General features: G+C 33.4%; 1 protein-coding gene across 1 annotated transcript; it reads left to right on the forward strand.

Moving 5' to 3' along the window:
- Positions 1-15,050: 15,050 nt before the first annotated feature.
- LOC134259558 (collagen alpha-2(VIII) chain-like) lies at positions 15,051-16,455 on the forward strand (the record flags this gene model as incomplete). Its single annotated transcript, XM_062742143.1, has 4 exons — positions 15,051-15,293; positions 15,584-15,754; positions 15,959-16,029; positions 16,258-16,455. Coding segments are annotated over 4 exons (668 nt in total), but the record flags the coding sequence as incomplete, so codon positions are not given.
- Positions 16,456-16,825: the final 370 nt, after the last annotated feature.

The raw sequence follows: 16,825 nt of genomic DNA on the forward strand, positions 1-16,825 counted from the left end.
ATCTGGCGGCCGCCATTTTATATTGGCGGCCGCCACATAATATTTGGCGGCCGCCTGATAACACTTGGCTTCCTGAATCGCGCGCATGTTTTAATATGTGGTTTAAGAGGTGGATACAGTGTAAAAATTATAATAGCGACATCAATCAACCAAACTTGTAAGAGATTTATTATGAACCAACACTCCAATCCACATTTCTTGTAGATCTATTTTTACATAGAGCAGATTAATATTTGATTTGAATTATGCAAGTATTTGTAGAGTGTTTCGATTATTAAGAAGCCTCATCAGGGGTCACGGACATAAATCATGGTGTTTGCTGTAAGCTATGATTGGTTGATAATTAAATGAAGTTTTGCATTTTGGATTTCCAAGAATGGTGTTCCAATTTTTCGGAAATCGTTTTTTTTCATTAACTTTTTTATCAAGAAGCAGCGGTTGTGTCAACATCCATCTTCTTAACTCAATAACACTCACCTTTTGCAAAATAATTTATGTGGCGGCCGCCAGATATTTAAGTGGCGAGTTCTCACCGAAATAATAAATGGCGGCCGCCAGATATTAAGTGGCGGCCGCGAGATAAATAAGTGGCGGCCGCCAGATATATGCGGCGGCCGCCAAATAATAAAGTAGCGGCCGCCAGATATTTAAGTGGCGGCCGCCAGATATTAAGTGGCGGCCGCCAGATACATAGTGGCGGCCGCCAAATAGTGGCGGCCGCCAGATATATATGTGGCGGCCGCCAGATTAAATATTTTTCATACATGGCACCAACGGGCTTCCGTAAATGAATCGGCTGCCACAACACAAATTATACATAATTATGTTTGTCTGAAAGCTCCTAAATTTTTGCATATAATTTAGATTGGCCTATTTCTCATTACTTTGCTATGGCTTTCCATGTTTTTGAGCGGTCACCCATCCAATGGTTAAACAGGCTGGACGCGTTGCGTAACTTGCCTGAAATAGAGAGGCTCTACCGCATCACTAGAAAAACTAGCTCAATAGTGAGGCAGTATAAGTTCCCTATATACTGTCAAACAAAAAGTCGGATATATCTTGTATAAAAAAGGTTTCTAGATAACTTCGGAAATATCTTGTATAAACAAAGGTTCTAATTAACTTGTGAAACTTCGATGTTTAAATTTAAATATATTGATTGTTTGTATGTTGTTAAACGTCCATCTCGAGAATTTTTAACTCATAAATATGGAGACGCCACCACTTGCCGATCGGAGAGCTGCAAATATTGTCTTATAACCGGCAATCAGGTCCTTTGAGCAATGAGGGATCTTTTTCGTGCCAGCACTAACTACGACACGGGACTGCGGTTTATACAGACTCATCCGAAGGACCGGTCTCCATGTTAATTTAACTAGAAGACTAACACAAAAGGAACCTACAAAAATGTTGGGTAACTTACTAAATTATTATATGAGAAGCATTTTATTCGAAAGACAGTCCCGAGTTTCAGAACACGTTTTTTTTTTTCTATGGACGGTAATCAAATATTGTACATTTGTTGGACTTAAAAAGCTGGATGGACTTACACATTTTTCTTAGTCTCTCAAAATATGTTCTGGTACATTTTCAGATATTTGATGTATAAGTGTTGACCTGTGAAAGTCTCATAACAACCTGTTGACAATGTATGCCGGATCGTATAACTAACTTAAATATTGAGAAAGTATGTCTAACTTTCACCGAGACCCTAGATTTTCCCAGAATAAATTTGCATGTAAATTAGCACTTTACAATGGAACAATTCATTTTATACGTACTATGTGTGTAAACTGAATTGGGAAACTTATTTTCAATTCTTTTTTGAGATTTGGAAGAAATATTTAAAATAATGTATAATCTTTCATTTCTATGCTCACATTTACAAAATTTTTTATGAAGCCTTATATCAACTTATAAAATATCGGCCTTAACCATGATTGTTGAGACGTAACTGGTACATTTCGATAAAACATTGAGTTTGTTTTCACGTGATATACGTGTACATGATATGTATATAAGTGTATTTGACCTGTGAAACTTAACCCCTCAATATTATAACGTCAAACGTCTGTTGTATTCGAAGCAACTATTAAATCTAAAAAAACTCCAATATTAAATGTGAGCATGGAGCAATGTCTTTACAATATAATCTTTCAACATGTAAAGAAGCTCTACAGATTTTTTTTAAATAAACCGACGAAAACCACGTGTAGCCATTGAATCGTAAACACGTAGTAGAGTGTCATGCTTTGGGACTCATTCACTTGATTGGAGACTTAAATACGTGTTGATAACTGACTTCCATATAAGGTAGTGATCTCGACCTGTTTCATTTTCATAGATATATTCGTAAAGCACAAGAGGATCGACTCTCACAATTTTGTTGTTAGATATAAGATTGGGCTGTATGTTTGGCAATCTTTTATATATTAATTACATGTACGTGATGCTGCTGTAGAAAATATACAATTTTTTTTAAAAAGCTTTGCTCATTTTCTCAGTTTTTCAGCCCATGTTTTTATTAGTTATTTCATAATCTGAAATCTAAAAAGTACACTTTAACTATTCATAAATTCAGATTTAAAATGTATATATCTAGTCTAAATTGCCTTCATACTAGTACTTACATATTGATTCTTTCATTGCAGCCCCCCCCCCTTTCCTGATATTTTTTAACAAATGAGGACATAATTAAGCAAAGAAAATGCATATGTAGTTGAGCATTTAGAAAAAAAGGATAAATGGTAATCATCATTTACATTGATATACCATACAAATTCCTTATGTCGGGTTCATTAACAAAAGAGCATGTCCCTGTCCCTTAATGCTGTCTCTTGGTCAGTGTTTTGAAGGCAAAGGTTGGACAAGTAAAATCAATTATCAAAAATAAATTGATAGGAACTAAAATATTAATTTTTAACAAGGCTAAGTCTAAGTATTTCTGCCCTAGGGATTTTGACATTTTTTTTTGTTAATTTTTTCACATATATTTATTTTTTTTTTAAAGATTATAAATCGAATGTTCACCTTCCTCATTTCTTAGAGGGCCATCTCAAAAGTTGTCAAATTTTACTATTGGACCCTATGGAATTTGTTAGAAAAGCTCCAAATTATCACATTTTTTCCATTTTTTTTTTTTTTTTTTTTTTTGTATTTCTGCCCTAGAGATTTCTTTTTCGTTGAAGTAGAAGAAAGTTATTTTTAAAAGTCACCAAACAGTGAAAGAGCTAAAGCCACGAAGTGCACAAATATGCCCTGTCACCAAAATAAATAAAATTTTATTCTGTGATAGGTTAGACCTTGTGGGTTATAACATAATTTATTTTTTAATGATATCTTTTCCAGTTTTCTTTTTATAGTCGTTTGAAAAATGTATTGTTTTATAATAAGTAAAATCTACATGTATAACGTCATTACTTTTGACGTTATATATACACATGTATATTGTAACGGTGTGACGTTAACGTTATTTAAATGAAGATAATTGTATCGACATTATTGGAAGGGGGATCCGCTAAAATAAACCCTACTACGAATTTGGGAAATTTTATCATAGGACTGATAAGAAGTTTTGAATCATGAGATAAATACCTGTATAATAGCTACTTTTTGCTTTGATTAAAAAGAGCTTAAATACAATTATATTGTCCTGTTAAATCAAAAGCAACTTTTTAAAATAATACATTTTAAGAGAAAATAGGGGAAAATTATTCACGGTGTAAATATTAGCTGTATCCGAAGTATTGAGTAATCCGTAAAGTCACGAGAAAGTGAATAATGAGTGTTTATTTATTTATTTATTTTTTTTTTTTGGGGGGGGGGTTGAAATTATAGTAAAGGCAACAGAGGGCTGTTTTAATAGCCGTTGCTACTTGTGTGATCATTCAAAACACAAGGGCCGTGCGTATAATTAACATTACTATGTGTATATACTATTAGTTATCCAGGTTTAATCAAGGGTGTACGGGGATTTTATTTTATACACCCTGAGGCCGAAGGAATACAACCCGGGGTAAATCCCCGTACACCCTTGATTGGACCTGGATAACCAATTTATTTCCTTTGTACCCATAAAATGCTTTGTAAACATCAAAGTGTGTCTCAATCTATCGATTAGATAACTACGTACTAAAATGCATCGTGACGTCACGTTATTTGGTTTTTATCATAGAGAATGTATGCATTGTGACGTCGCGTTTTATTTACACCCGGCTCAAGTCGGATGCACGGATATTTACACCCGACTTGGTAACCAATCAAAGCTCGTGTTTCATGCTAGATAGGAAATAAATGTATTTGTTGCCTATCGTGCGGAATTGCATGGACATTATGTTTAAAATTATCCCTCGGACTTAATGTACATATGGAAGGATATAATTTTGCCGACGTACCTTCACACGTTTTTTTATTGTCAAGTGTTATTCCTTCGGTTGAAGCTCTAGGGTAGTGTATATTGCTATGCATACTGGAAATTCATTCGAGATTCATAGTCAAAGACGTTTGACGGCACTTGTTTTGATAAACTGTAAATTAAGGATAAATAACACAAACAAATTTTTTTTTCAGAAATCAGCATTATTTCTTGTAGATTTACATTTAAATTGACAACCTGAATAATGTTTACCAAGTAGAGTGGGAGAATTTTATAAGATTTTGTCATCAAGTTAAAAAATTGTGCAAAATTTTGTATGGAATTATATAGAAGGCAAAATTAAATCTCAAATCTAAGCACCAAGGAAAACCTACGATTTCTTTATATTTCGGGGATTTATTATTTATATCATTACAAATCAAAATCAGTCAAAAAATATATATCAACCCGCGCATCCATTTTTTGTTTGTGGTAAGTACAGTACAGGCAACGCGGATCCCGTATTTCCCGCGTCCCCGCCGCGGTATAATCACAACGCGGTATTTGGCCAGGTAGACAGGTAAACCGCTTTGACACCTCCGCGGGAAATTCTTTTCACTGTAAACCTGTCCCCGCCGCGGTTAAATCATCGATCAATTACTGACAATTAGTATCGTAAACAAGACTTTTCAATCTCACCCGAATTGTAATTTGCGAATTTTCCCTGTAAGTTTATAAAAAAAAAAAAAAAAAAAAAAAAACAACAACAAAAAACCGTGTGTTTATTAATTAATTTTGCTATGAATAGAATTTAAACTAAGAAAAATTAAGTTTATTTTTGTTTCTAAATTTCAATATTTGAAATTGAATAGAAAATTTTATTAAATTGTTACGTCTTTGCAATGGTTAATTATTTTGTGTTATTAAGAATCTATCAAGAAACAAAATTAAATACTAGAAATTTTAATTAGTTTTTTTTTTTTTAAATCTTCATATTATATGCAAACTGTAATAAATGTTGAACTCAGACTGTTTAAGTTTCGATAAACGATTTTCAGCATTCATTTGAAAAAAAAAAAGATGTACATCTTTTTAAAAATGTACATCTTCATATTGTTTATTAATTAATTTCGATTTATTGTATATAAAATGTACAGGCTTTTTCTTAAGGTGTCAAATTACCGGAAAACATCCGATGACGAGCATTTGCAGTTACATGTAGTGGTTATTATTATTATTTTTCTGCACGTGAACTTAAATTTTCTTTATCCAAGATATCAAGAAAAAAATTCTTTTCTTCTTTATTTCTCGTCGTTTATGTTCTGTTCCCAAATTAAGAAAACTTTTCTTTAATTTATTTCCCTCTTTTATATAAATGTGCAGGCATTTTTCTCAAATTGTCAAATGACCGAAAAGCATTCGATGGCGAGAGTTAACTTTGAGCACGTGAGCTTTATACAACGTAGATTAAAAAAAATATCGTTTTTCACCTTCATATTAACATGTATTACTTTTTAAAACAATGTCTTCCTTTTTAATTTTAATATTTCTCGATTTTCGTGTTCAATAGATAAGATAGGATGTGCAGGTGTAATGATAAACTTCACAGACGAAATTATAGTTTATATTAATAAATATTCAATGCAAAAATTCATATATTTTTGTTTTCGAAATTAAAGAAATTCTGTTTCTTTGTGTATTAAGTATTAGCTGCGATCATTTCCTGTGTATAGGGATTAGCAGTGCCTGAGCAGGAAACGACATGCCCTGGGGTTTTACACCTGTCTTAGAGTATACCTTGGGTAACGCTCGCTGGATGTGCACATCGATGTCTAGCCATTCAACAACACATTTGATTCATTGTTTCATTATTATTTCTTTGATATCATTTTCAGATGCGATATTAGCCTTGGAATTTGTGTCAAATTATTGTTGCTCTTTTTAAACGGAGTGTATAAAAAGAATAAAAGTAAAAAAAAAACTCTTAAAACAAATTAATGAAGTATTTGATATTAATTAAATCAAATAATGATCCATTGCTCTGTTATTTCGTGTCTGTTTATATCTGTACCAGTTAGTAGATAGAAAGAGAGAGAGAGAGAGAAGAAAAATATCACAATATTAAGGCACGTGCATGACCGTTTTTCCTCCTTTTTGATAAAATATATCAATTTCTGGCGTATATTACTTTCTGAATAAAACTACTTGTGTGATTTATCACATTTAATTGACCATTTGTGGATTTTGTCTAAGTTTTATTCTTATTTATCGAGAGACTTATTTATGATCCACTTTCTTCTTTCGTTTAGCATATGTACATGACATGCAATTTGAATTACTTCCCTTTTTGTCGACAGATTACAACGACAGATTTTGGTGGTAAAAAAAAGGTATTTTTGTTATAAAATTTGATTAAGAAAAACACAGTATATTAAAATTGTCGAATTATTGAAAATATTTATTTGAAACAAAAAAATTAAAAAGGAATCTGTCTGCAACAAAAACATTGAATTCTTTATTTCATTCATTTCAATCCATGAGCTACACATGAAAAAAAAACGGCTTCGTTTTACTGTGTCGTAGGAAAACGTATACAGGTAATACACTCAGGTAACATCCTGTGTATATAGGTAGAATGTACACTAGACATCGTCATTCCCTCGGGGCTTCTCATCCGCTTCGAGGAAGCCCCACTCCACACCAAACTTACCTGAGGAAAACCGAACGGTAACACAGACATCTGAAAACTTGAAGCTAGGCAACTTGCTGATTAAAATAAGTTAATTTCTGTGTTGTGTGTTCAAATATTTTAAGGGCCCATATTTGTGTTTGTGTTTTATTTGAACCGGAGAAATCTGAAATTTGTTTATGTTCATTGACATGATTTTAGTATTTTTCGAAAAGAGCAGAAAATAGAAATACATTCAAATACTAGCTATGATATTATTGATATTTTGAATAGAAAAACCTGTGATTATTTTATTAACAATAACCCCCCCCCCCCCCCACAAAAAAAACCAAATAAAAATCGTCGATATTTACATATAGTTCATAGTCTTACAGTGTAGCGCATAATAATGGAACAACGATATTCCTACACTTACGCGTGTTTTGTTAAAATTTAATTGTTATTATGTATCACTATCTATCATCGTTTTTCATGCTATTATTTATAACAGATATGTATACAGAAGTAACGGTAGTTTTCTAAATCATTTTATGAAACCAAATGACTGATAGATAAATAAACACATAGCTACATGTAACTGCAACTGCACGGGCTAATTGTGAACACCGGATTACACCAGTGCATATAAAGAAAAGCGATATCATGGCATTCTTTAAATTTTAATTATACCTTTTTAGCAATTTGAAGATCATTTGGGGTGGCATTATTGATTTTGAAAATAAACTTTAAGTTAATATATTCGATAAATTATTCGACTTTATTTCATCCTATACTGTACATGTATTACTGTTAACAGACGTGTTTGAGAATTAATTAATTTTGAGTGACTATTGGTACAAAAAAAAATTAAAAGATGTTATTTGATAAAACTTAAAAAATGAATTTTTAAAGAATCCATGTAATGGTATAAATCTATGATACACAAAATGTACATTAGTCCCCCCCCCCCCTCATTTCGACATGTGATTAAAAATCGATATGTACTTATAAACAGGTAAGAACAAAAGGGACTTGAGAATAACGGTAGCTGGCCCCGCCGCGTGTTTTGTTAAACTGCATTTCGATTATTTGTAGCACCGCGTTTAAAACCCGAAAAATATATAAAGTGTGTGTGTGTTTGGGGGGGGGGGGGGGGACGCTGATTATAAAGATGTACAATTATGACTACCAAAGAACAAGTTAATATCAAGAATTTAATCTCTTTCAAACGCCATCAGATGGAAAGCCGTCCAGAATTTTTTCCACAAAATTATTATTTTTTCTCATAAAAATTATATCAAACAATAACAAATCAACAACAAACTTGCCAAATAAACATTATTATTAAAAAAAACAATTATAATCAAAAACAAATGTGTAAAAAACACATTAACTCCTTTAATGTTCCTATTGTTTATACATTCGTCTCAAGACAGATTATTATTGAAGTGTGAATAATTATAATTGGAGAAGAAAATAAGATAATGTGTACTCATTTAACAGATAAGATTATTTGTGTTTCCCATACATGTAAAACCATTACTTTTATACAAACTCAACACAGATTCAACAGGGTTTTAGATGTTCTAGGAGGGATCCAAGGTCACTTTTACTTAGTTTTTAGAACCTAATTGGTATTTAAAACTCCAGCAAATCCCTAAATTCTTCATAAGTTGATCACTTCATTGCTAAGATTACATGTATACAGACAAAGGAGGTATGTTTATAATTTACAAATTAGCCAATGACAAAGGGCTATCATCTAGAGAGAGAAAATGAGAAAATTTTACACCCTAAATACCAAGCTAGCATATTTTAAAATTATGATCTATGAAGGCAACGAAATTACATGCACGAGAAAATTCTGATATTCTGGGACACCCCATGTATTAAATACATGTAGACTAGCGTGTTTGATTCAATCCTATGTTAAAAAATTATATATTTCTGAAAATATTTATTAAACTATTTCAAACTATCAACGATATATGAATTGAAAGATACTTCAAAATGGTTTAGGGAATATTGGCAGGATTTAAATAGTTTTTCATTATTTTCACAGATTTCATTTAACGTAATGTTAAAATGAGTAACGTCGTGATGACTTACGTCAAAAAAGTTGTAATTATTGAAGAAAATGCACCATTTTACCAAACCTCTGGCGGAAGAAACGGTAAGAGATATTTTAATAATGAACTGATTTTGAAAGGACACATCGTGAGCTTGTTTGTAAAAAACTTCAATCAGAAACCGTAAAGGGCCGTAGCAATGCATACCGTACCCAGTTCTTTTGGAGACTTTTCAATCTATTCATTGCAAAAGTTTTCTTCGACCCCTTTAATGAATAACTGCCCCTTAAAGTTTTTTAAATTTTATAAAAAACTGAAAATTTCTAAAACGAGAAGTCGTAGAGACATGAAACCAACTGCATAAATTTCATGGACCCTTGACCTTTAAATTCATTTCAAGGACAAAGGTCAAGGTCATTCCAAATATGAGGAATAAATTTCTTTTCATAACTCTTATTTCCTTAAACATATACTATCTATCTTCTGTCCGTAGTATGCACTTTTAATGCTCTTTTGAAGATTTCATTCTTGTTCCTTAAGATTGACGCATTTAAAAGTTATTGCCCCTTGTGCAAAAAACTTTGTTAACACTACTCCTCCAAAACCATAGACCATAGAGACACCTAACTTCTAACTTTTTAACGAAACCCTATGTTAGAACTTTGACACCTTATCCAGTTATTGCCCTTTTCACTGTAAAGCTTTTTATCGCTATCCCCCTAAAACCGTAAATCGCAGAGATTAAACCTTCACTAATGTCTTCAACTAATTTAGGAGACTTTTCAATCTGTTCATTGCAAAAGTTTTTGTTGACCCCTTCAATGAGTAACTCCTCCTGAAAGTTTATAAATTCTATAAAAAACAAAAAAAATTCGATTTTTTAAAGTTTTAGAGACTTTTAAACCAACTGCATAAGTTTCTTGACCTTTGACCTTCAAATTCATTTCAAAGTCAAAGGTCAATGTCATTGAAATATGAGGAAAAAATTTCTTTTAATAGCTCTTATATCCTTAAACATATACTATCTAACTTCTGTCTGTGATATGCACTTTTGAGACTCTTTCGAAGATTTCATTCTTGTTTAATATTAACACTTTTAAAAGTTATTGTCCCTTGTGCGAAAAACTTTATTATCTTTCCTCCAAAACCATAGACCATAGAGATATTCTAACTTCTTACGAAAAACGAAACCCTATGTTAGAACTTTGATACCTTATCCAGTTATTGCCCTTTTCACTGTAAAGCTTTTTATCGCTATTCCCCTAAAACCGTAAATCACAGAGATGCAGAACCTTCACTAATGTCTTCAACTAATTTAGGATACTTTTCAATCTGTTCATTGCAAAAGTTTTCGTTGACCCCTTCAATGAGTAACTGCCCCTGAAAGTTTATAAATTCTATAAAAAACAAAAAAAATTCAAAACGAGAAGTCGTAGAGACATGAAACCAACTGCATAAGTTTCATTGACCTTTGACCTTCAAATTCATTTCAAAGTCAAAGGTCAAGGTCATTCCAAATATGAGGAATACATTTCTTTTAATAGCTCTTATATCCTTAAACATATACTATCTATCTTATGTCTATGATATACACTTTTAATACTCTTTCGAAGACTTCATTCTTGTCCCCCTAAGATTGACACTTTTTAAAGTTATTGCCCCTTGTGCGAAAAACCTTGTTATCGCTACTCCTCGGAAACCATAGACCATAGAGACACCAAATCTTCACTAATGTCTTAAGGGTCTTCAGACCTAACTTCATTGTACAAGTGCGAAAGGATGTGATGACCCGTTATATGAGTTATTGCCCTTTAACGTCTTTGTACTTACTATTAAACCTTATAACTTGAAAAGTATAAGTCGTAGAGGCATGGAGTCAATTGCATTGTGACCCTTGACCTTTGACCTTGAATATTTTTTCAAGGTTAAAGGGCAAGGTCATTTAATTTTTTTTTTTTAAGTTTTCATTTTTTTACTTTATCCTTTTAAGACAAGTTTGTTTTCTCATGGAAATTATAATTTTAAGGAGTCAGATATAAAACAAAATTGAAATTCAAAGAAGGTGGAAAAGACCTCTTATTGTTCTTTGAACAATAAGTCTCCTAGTTATAATTATCATTTTTCTGCCGCGTGTTTTTGAGTTTCAAGATTTATCGAAAAGATTTATAGACCATAAGAATGTACTTCATAAATGATTTTCGCAGTTGACCCTGCATGTATGAATTCTGACCCCTCAAGGAGTTATGACCCCTTTCGCAATAAATGTTTGTTATTGCTATTTCTCCTAAACCATACAACGTAGAGTTACAAACTCTTAACTAATGTCTACGACTTATTCAGTAGACGCTTTAATCTGTCTTTTCAAAAGAATTCGTAAACTCCTGTAATGAATTGTTGCCCCTGAATGTTTGCGATGTTTATGAATATCAAGATCTTTTCTTAAATGACAAGTCGTAGAGACATGAGACCAATGGCGAAAGATTCATTGACCTTTGACCTTTAAATCTAGGTCAAGGTCAAAGGTCAAGGTCATTCAAAATATGAAAAATTAAGCTCTTTTTATAACTCTTTTGATCTTCACCAAATTCCACACATCTTTGCATCTTTAGTATGTACTCTTAAAATAATTTCAGAGATTTCATGCTTGTCCCCTAAGATTGAACCCTCTAAAAGTTAGTGCCCCTTTCAGTGTAAATCCTTGTTATCGCTACTCTTCCGAAACTGTAAACCTTCAAGGTACAAAACCTTCAACAATGTGTGCGACTAATCTAGTACACTTCTCATTCTATTAATGCAAAAGAATTCGTAAACCATTTTAAGCAGTTATTGACACTGACAGTTTCTCATGATTACGAAGAACTGAAAACTTCTTAATGACAAGTCGTTAAGACATGTGGACAATGCATGAGATCTTTCGACCTTTGACCTTGAAGATTAGGTCAAGGTCAAAGGTCAAGGTCATTGGGAAAGTATCAAAATTGCTTATATACGTTTTTTTATGGGGGGGGGCTTTAAATGACCTTGACCTTTGACCTTGACCCTACCTCAAATTATTTTCCCCAAACGAAGTTGGGGAACATATATTTTTTACTCTGTTTCTTGTTATTATTACTCTTTTTTCTTCTTATTTCTTCTCCGGTACTTTTTTGTCCGGAAGTGTTCTCAGAAACTGTTCACCAAACTAAGTTAAAACCTTTTTAGGGTTAGTAGGCATGTTGTGTAGATGTGCCGAACGAAGGTCATTTTGCGCGCATTCGCATGCACGTGCGGGCGCGTGCAATGAGTAAAATGACTGATATATTTAATATGGTTGTTACTTTTATATTTTTTGATAAAATGTTTTGAAACTCATTATATAAAGATATATAAGTTGTGTAGATAAGAGGACATGGTCAAATTTGCATGAACTCACGCGCATGCACGTGCGCTTTGCTCTGATTGGCTGAAACAGAAATCTCAATATCTTTTTTGTTTTCTGATGAAATGCTTTGAAAATTATAACATAGACATGCATTAGGATGTACTACAATAGGATATATAAAATTTTTCATGAAATCACGCGCATGCGCGTTCGCTGCAATCTGATTGGCTGAAAATTTAAATGAGTATAACTCCCTTGCTTTTCAAACAAACAGCATGGGATTTACAACATAGATAGACATAAAGTACTCCTACAGGATGGTATGGTCACCATTCACATGCATGCACGTGTGTGCACGTGCGCTTTGCTCTGATTGGCTGAAACAAAAATCTCAATATCTTTTCTGTTTTTTTTACAAAATGCTTTGAAATTTAAAACATAAGCATACTTTAAGATATCCTACAATATGATATATAATAATTGTCATGAAAATACGCGCATGCACGTGCGCTGCAATCTGATTGGCTTAAATTTTAAATGGCTATTTAAACTCCCTTGTTTCTCAACCAAACAAGATGGGATTAAGAACATAGACATACATAATGGACTCCTACAAGAAGGTATGGTCATCATGCACGTGCGTGCACGTGCAAATGAATAAAATAGTGTAAACAAGATGATATCGTCATTACGCTCATGCAATCACATGCGCACGCCTGCATTGTTTAAATTTGAAATACTTGGTATACTTTTGGGAAAACGTTGTTTACGTCTTAAATGCATAGATTTTGCCTTCCTTAATGAAACTTATAGGGAAAATGGCTGGAGAAGGGAGTTGGGGAGCGTTTGGGGAACATCTGTAACGGTTCCCGTTACAATTAGCACTAGTTTATTATGATTTTATTTAGATTTAATATATTAATCGAATGAATCTGGAAAATAGCGAATTTTACCATCAAATAAATTTCCACCCTCTCAGTGACACAGTTTGCTTCATGAAATGCATCTTTCAAGTTTGATTTACGCTGATAATTATTATTCAATCCAAATAGAGATGTATATTTAATCTTACCTATGAGTTCACCATATGTGTAAAAACGAACGCGCCTATATTTTCAAAAATTGTAAACACAGTGCCGACACGGAAGTTCGAATGTATAATAAGCTCTGTATCATTACGCAGGGGGGGGGGGGTTAGGAAGCATACAAAATATTCTACCTTAGCTAAATCAGTGTTGCATTATGACGTCATAGTAGACAAGATGACGTTAATTTTAGAAATCGGGTTTTCGTAATATTGGTATTTGGCAATGTAATTTAACTCTAGAAAATGATAAGAAACGTGTAAACACTAACAAAAATAAAATGTTTTTATTTTGTTATGCTGTAACAGTCATTATGATTGAAATCTACCACCGATGACATCATATGTGTACATCAAGTAACTTGGAAATAGATCATGTCGTGTAAAGAGAATTTGGCTAAGACGGCATGTTCAAAGATAAGTAAAATGGAGTGTAAAAGGAAATATCGGAAATATTGTTTTGAATTCATATGAAGTTCAATTAATTAAACAGGTATGCTAATTTATTTTAATCGATTATATTCTCTTTCGAAGACAGTCAGCTATATTACGTATCCCGATCTACCTATCGTCCGTCATTCTTGACCAAATTATGCAACAGAACAACAATTAGCTGGATATTTCAAAACATACGATTTGTACAGATTGAAAGTTTGCGTTTTGAAAAACTTGGAAAGTGCTGCTAGAATCCCGAGTTAAGCATAGTTGTACGAAAAATCTCGATTCATATGTATAAAATTCAAAACGAAGGGTAAGGTATCGTGCGAATGTGTGGAATAAATATTTTACGAACAAGATAGTGGGATTCTAGCAGCACTTTTTAGACAGAATAGATGTTTTTCAGATATATTACATACTCAAAGAAATTATCAAACTACGGGGATATTTTTGTTCTGCAAGCCTTTTTATTAAGGAGAATTATTGCTATTAATAGACGTCACGTGATGCCGTGCGGTGATGCACGTCTTTGCGTTAGACACGCTTTTTTATCTGTATGCAATAGTGAATAACAGTTTACGTTTATCAGTGGTTTTGGTAATTTATTAAACTAAATTTTCTTCAAAAAGTCTAAATTTCCCGAGAAGTTACTTATATGCTTCCTTAACATACCTGCGTAACTCAATTTATTAAAAGTATAAACAAACTCAAATGGATTGTTTTTACAAAAAATCGGCATTTTCATTATACACCAATCGTGTTTCTCAGATCTTTTCATTATTCTTCACTACATTGTACCACAAACAAATAAATACACGTGTTTCTGTAGCGTAGATCCGAGGGTCCCGAGTTCGAATCCTGCTGCGAGCATTTTTTTGTTTTGCATTTTTTTTCCCAAATGACTCGGAAACACTTAAAAAGTTGGAAAGATCTTTTATTGTTTTGTGAACAATAAGTGTCCTAGTTTTTTTCCTGAGATTTTTTATCCTTGAAATCAAGCACTTCAATATAAAAAATCATTTTACAGTCTAATGAAAGGTTTCAGTTCTAAAAGGAATATATCATAATTATTGTAGGAGAAGCCGGAATTCCTGGAAGAGATGGACTGCCAGGACTGCCAGGACCAATCGGACCTCGCGGATTCCAAGGCTTTACAGGCAGCCCAGGAGAACTTGGACGTCCTGGAATGAAGGGTGATCGAGGTCCGTCTGGATTTCCTGGTATAGAAGGGGGCCCGGGACAGAAGGGAGAAGCCGGACCTACCGGACCCGAGGGGGCGAGAGGACCCCCAGGGGAGGCAGGCCGACCAGGAATACCAGGTCAGGACCATAGGTCAATTCAGAGAAATAAATTAGTTTATATTCCTTATAATTAAATGACACATATTATAAGGAATATAATTTCAAGTTTTAAAGTTATGGTTGTTGATTTAGGCTAAGTAAGGGGCTTTGATTGACTTGGAAAATATTCTTTGCCTTCTAGTGTTCTAAATTTGAGAGGCTTTTTGGCAAACTCATAAAAGATATTGTAATTTATGACTTTGGTACTTTTAAAAAGGAATGTAAAATCAAATACATGTATTACATATGATATTGTTTTCTCTGATCAGGCCCCGTTGGTGCCAAAGGAAATGCTGGAATCCCAGGGACAGAGGGATTATCTGGTATCCCTGGGGAGAAGGGAGAGGCTGGTGTCCCAGGACGGCCGAGAGCCCCAGGGTTAGATGGACCCCAGGGAATCCCGGGTCTGCCAGGAGAGCGGGGGCCTGATGGAGTCCCAGGTGAGATGATCTGCTTAAGTTTTGTTATAATGAATTGAGAATTATTCAGTATTCAGCTTGATGCAGCCTGAGAACCATGACTTCAATTTTATTTAGCCTAATAAAAAAAGAATTATTCAGTATTTGTACAACAAAAGCTTAAGGATATAACCAGGTAATTTTTGTGTTTTTAAGGTTATACCAGGTAATTGTTGTGATTTTAAGGTGCCAAGGGAGACACTGGTTTTGATGGAATCCCAGGTGACTCCGGACATTCAAAACAATATCTTTCAGGAGTTGTCTAACACTTTTAAGGGTTCTTTCCCATAAATCTTAAAATAAAAACAAAATCTGAACAATACCACATGGGACAAATCCCCCTAGATGAATGAGCCTCACTGTAAATGGAGTTTTCAATATTTTAAAAGCAATTTCTTCTTAAGCCAGTGTAGTTATTATTAAGTTTTTATCTTTGTACATTTGAATCTTTGTAAATGACCAAGGATTTTTTACTTTCAGGACAGAAAGGTGACCGTGGACCAAATGGACTTCCCGGATTACTTGGTTCCCCTGGTCAGGATGGTCTCCCTGGACCCAAGGGTGATGCAGGGCGACCCGGAGCCCCAGGAAATCCCGGACTACCGGGACAAGACGGTGAGTATAGGAGTACCTTGTCAAGAATCATTATCACTGTTAAAGACATTTAACATAGATTACCTAAGAAATATTTGGAAAACCTACAGGTAAATATTTAAAGCACATTGCAAAGGGGGCGTTGCGAAAATATTTTATAGATACTGAATTCTAAAACTCACCAATACGCTTACATATTTCTGTATTTTATATTTGTACCAAATGGAATTAAAATTGTTTGGAATATATATTGATGAAAATATCAGTATACAGTATACATATGTACATACATCGATATCCTCAGTGTGAAGCTAAGCACAGCATCATTAATATTATTTTAGCTTTTGATGCAGGATGAAAATTTACTTTTCTACACCTGCTTAAAATTATCTCAGAAGATTTTGTTTAAAAGTAAAATAGATCGATGGCTTATATATGTAAACTGCGGCTATGATTTGT

Source organism: Saccostrea cucullata, unplaced genomic scaffold (genome assembly GCF_032062105.1).
Source record: "Saccostrea cucullata isolate Sc308-1 unplaced genomic scaffold, CSIRO_AGI_Scuc_v1 ctg12864, whole genome shotgun sequence".
In the NCBI taxonomy this organism is placed as follows: Eukaryota; Metazoa; Mollusca; class Bivalvia; order Ostreida; family Ostreidae; genus Saccostrea; species Saccostrea cuccullata.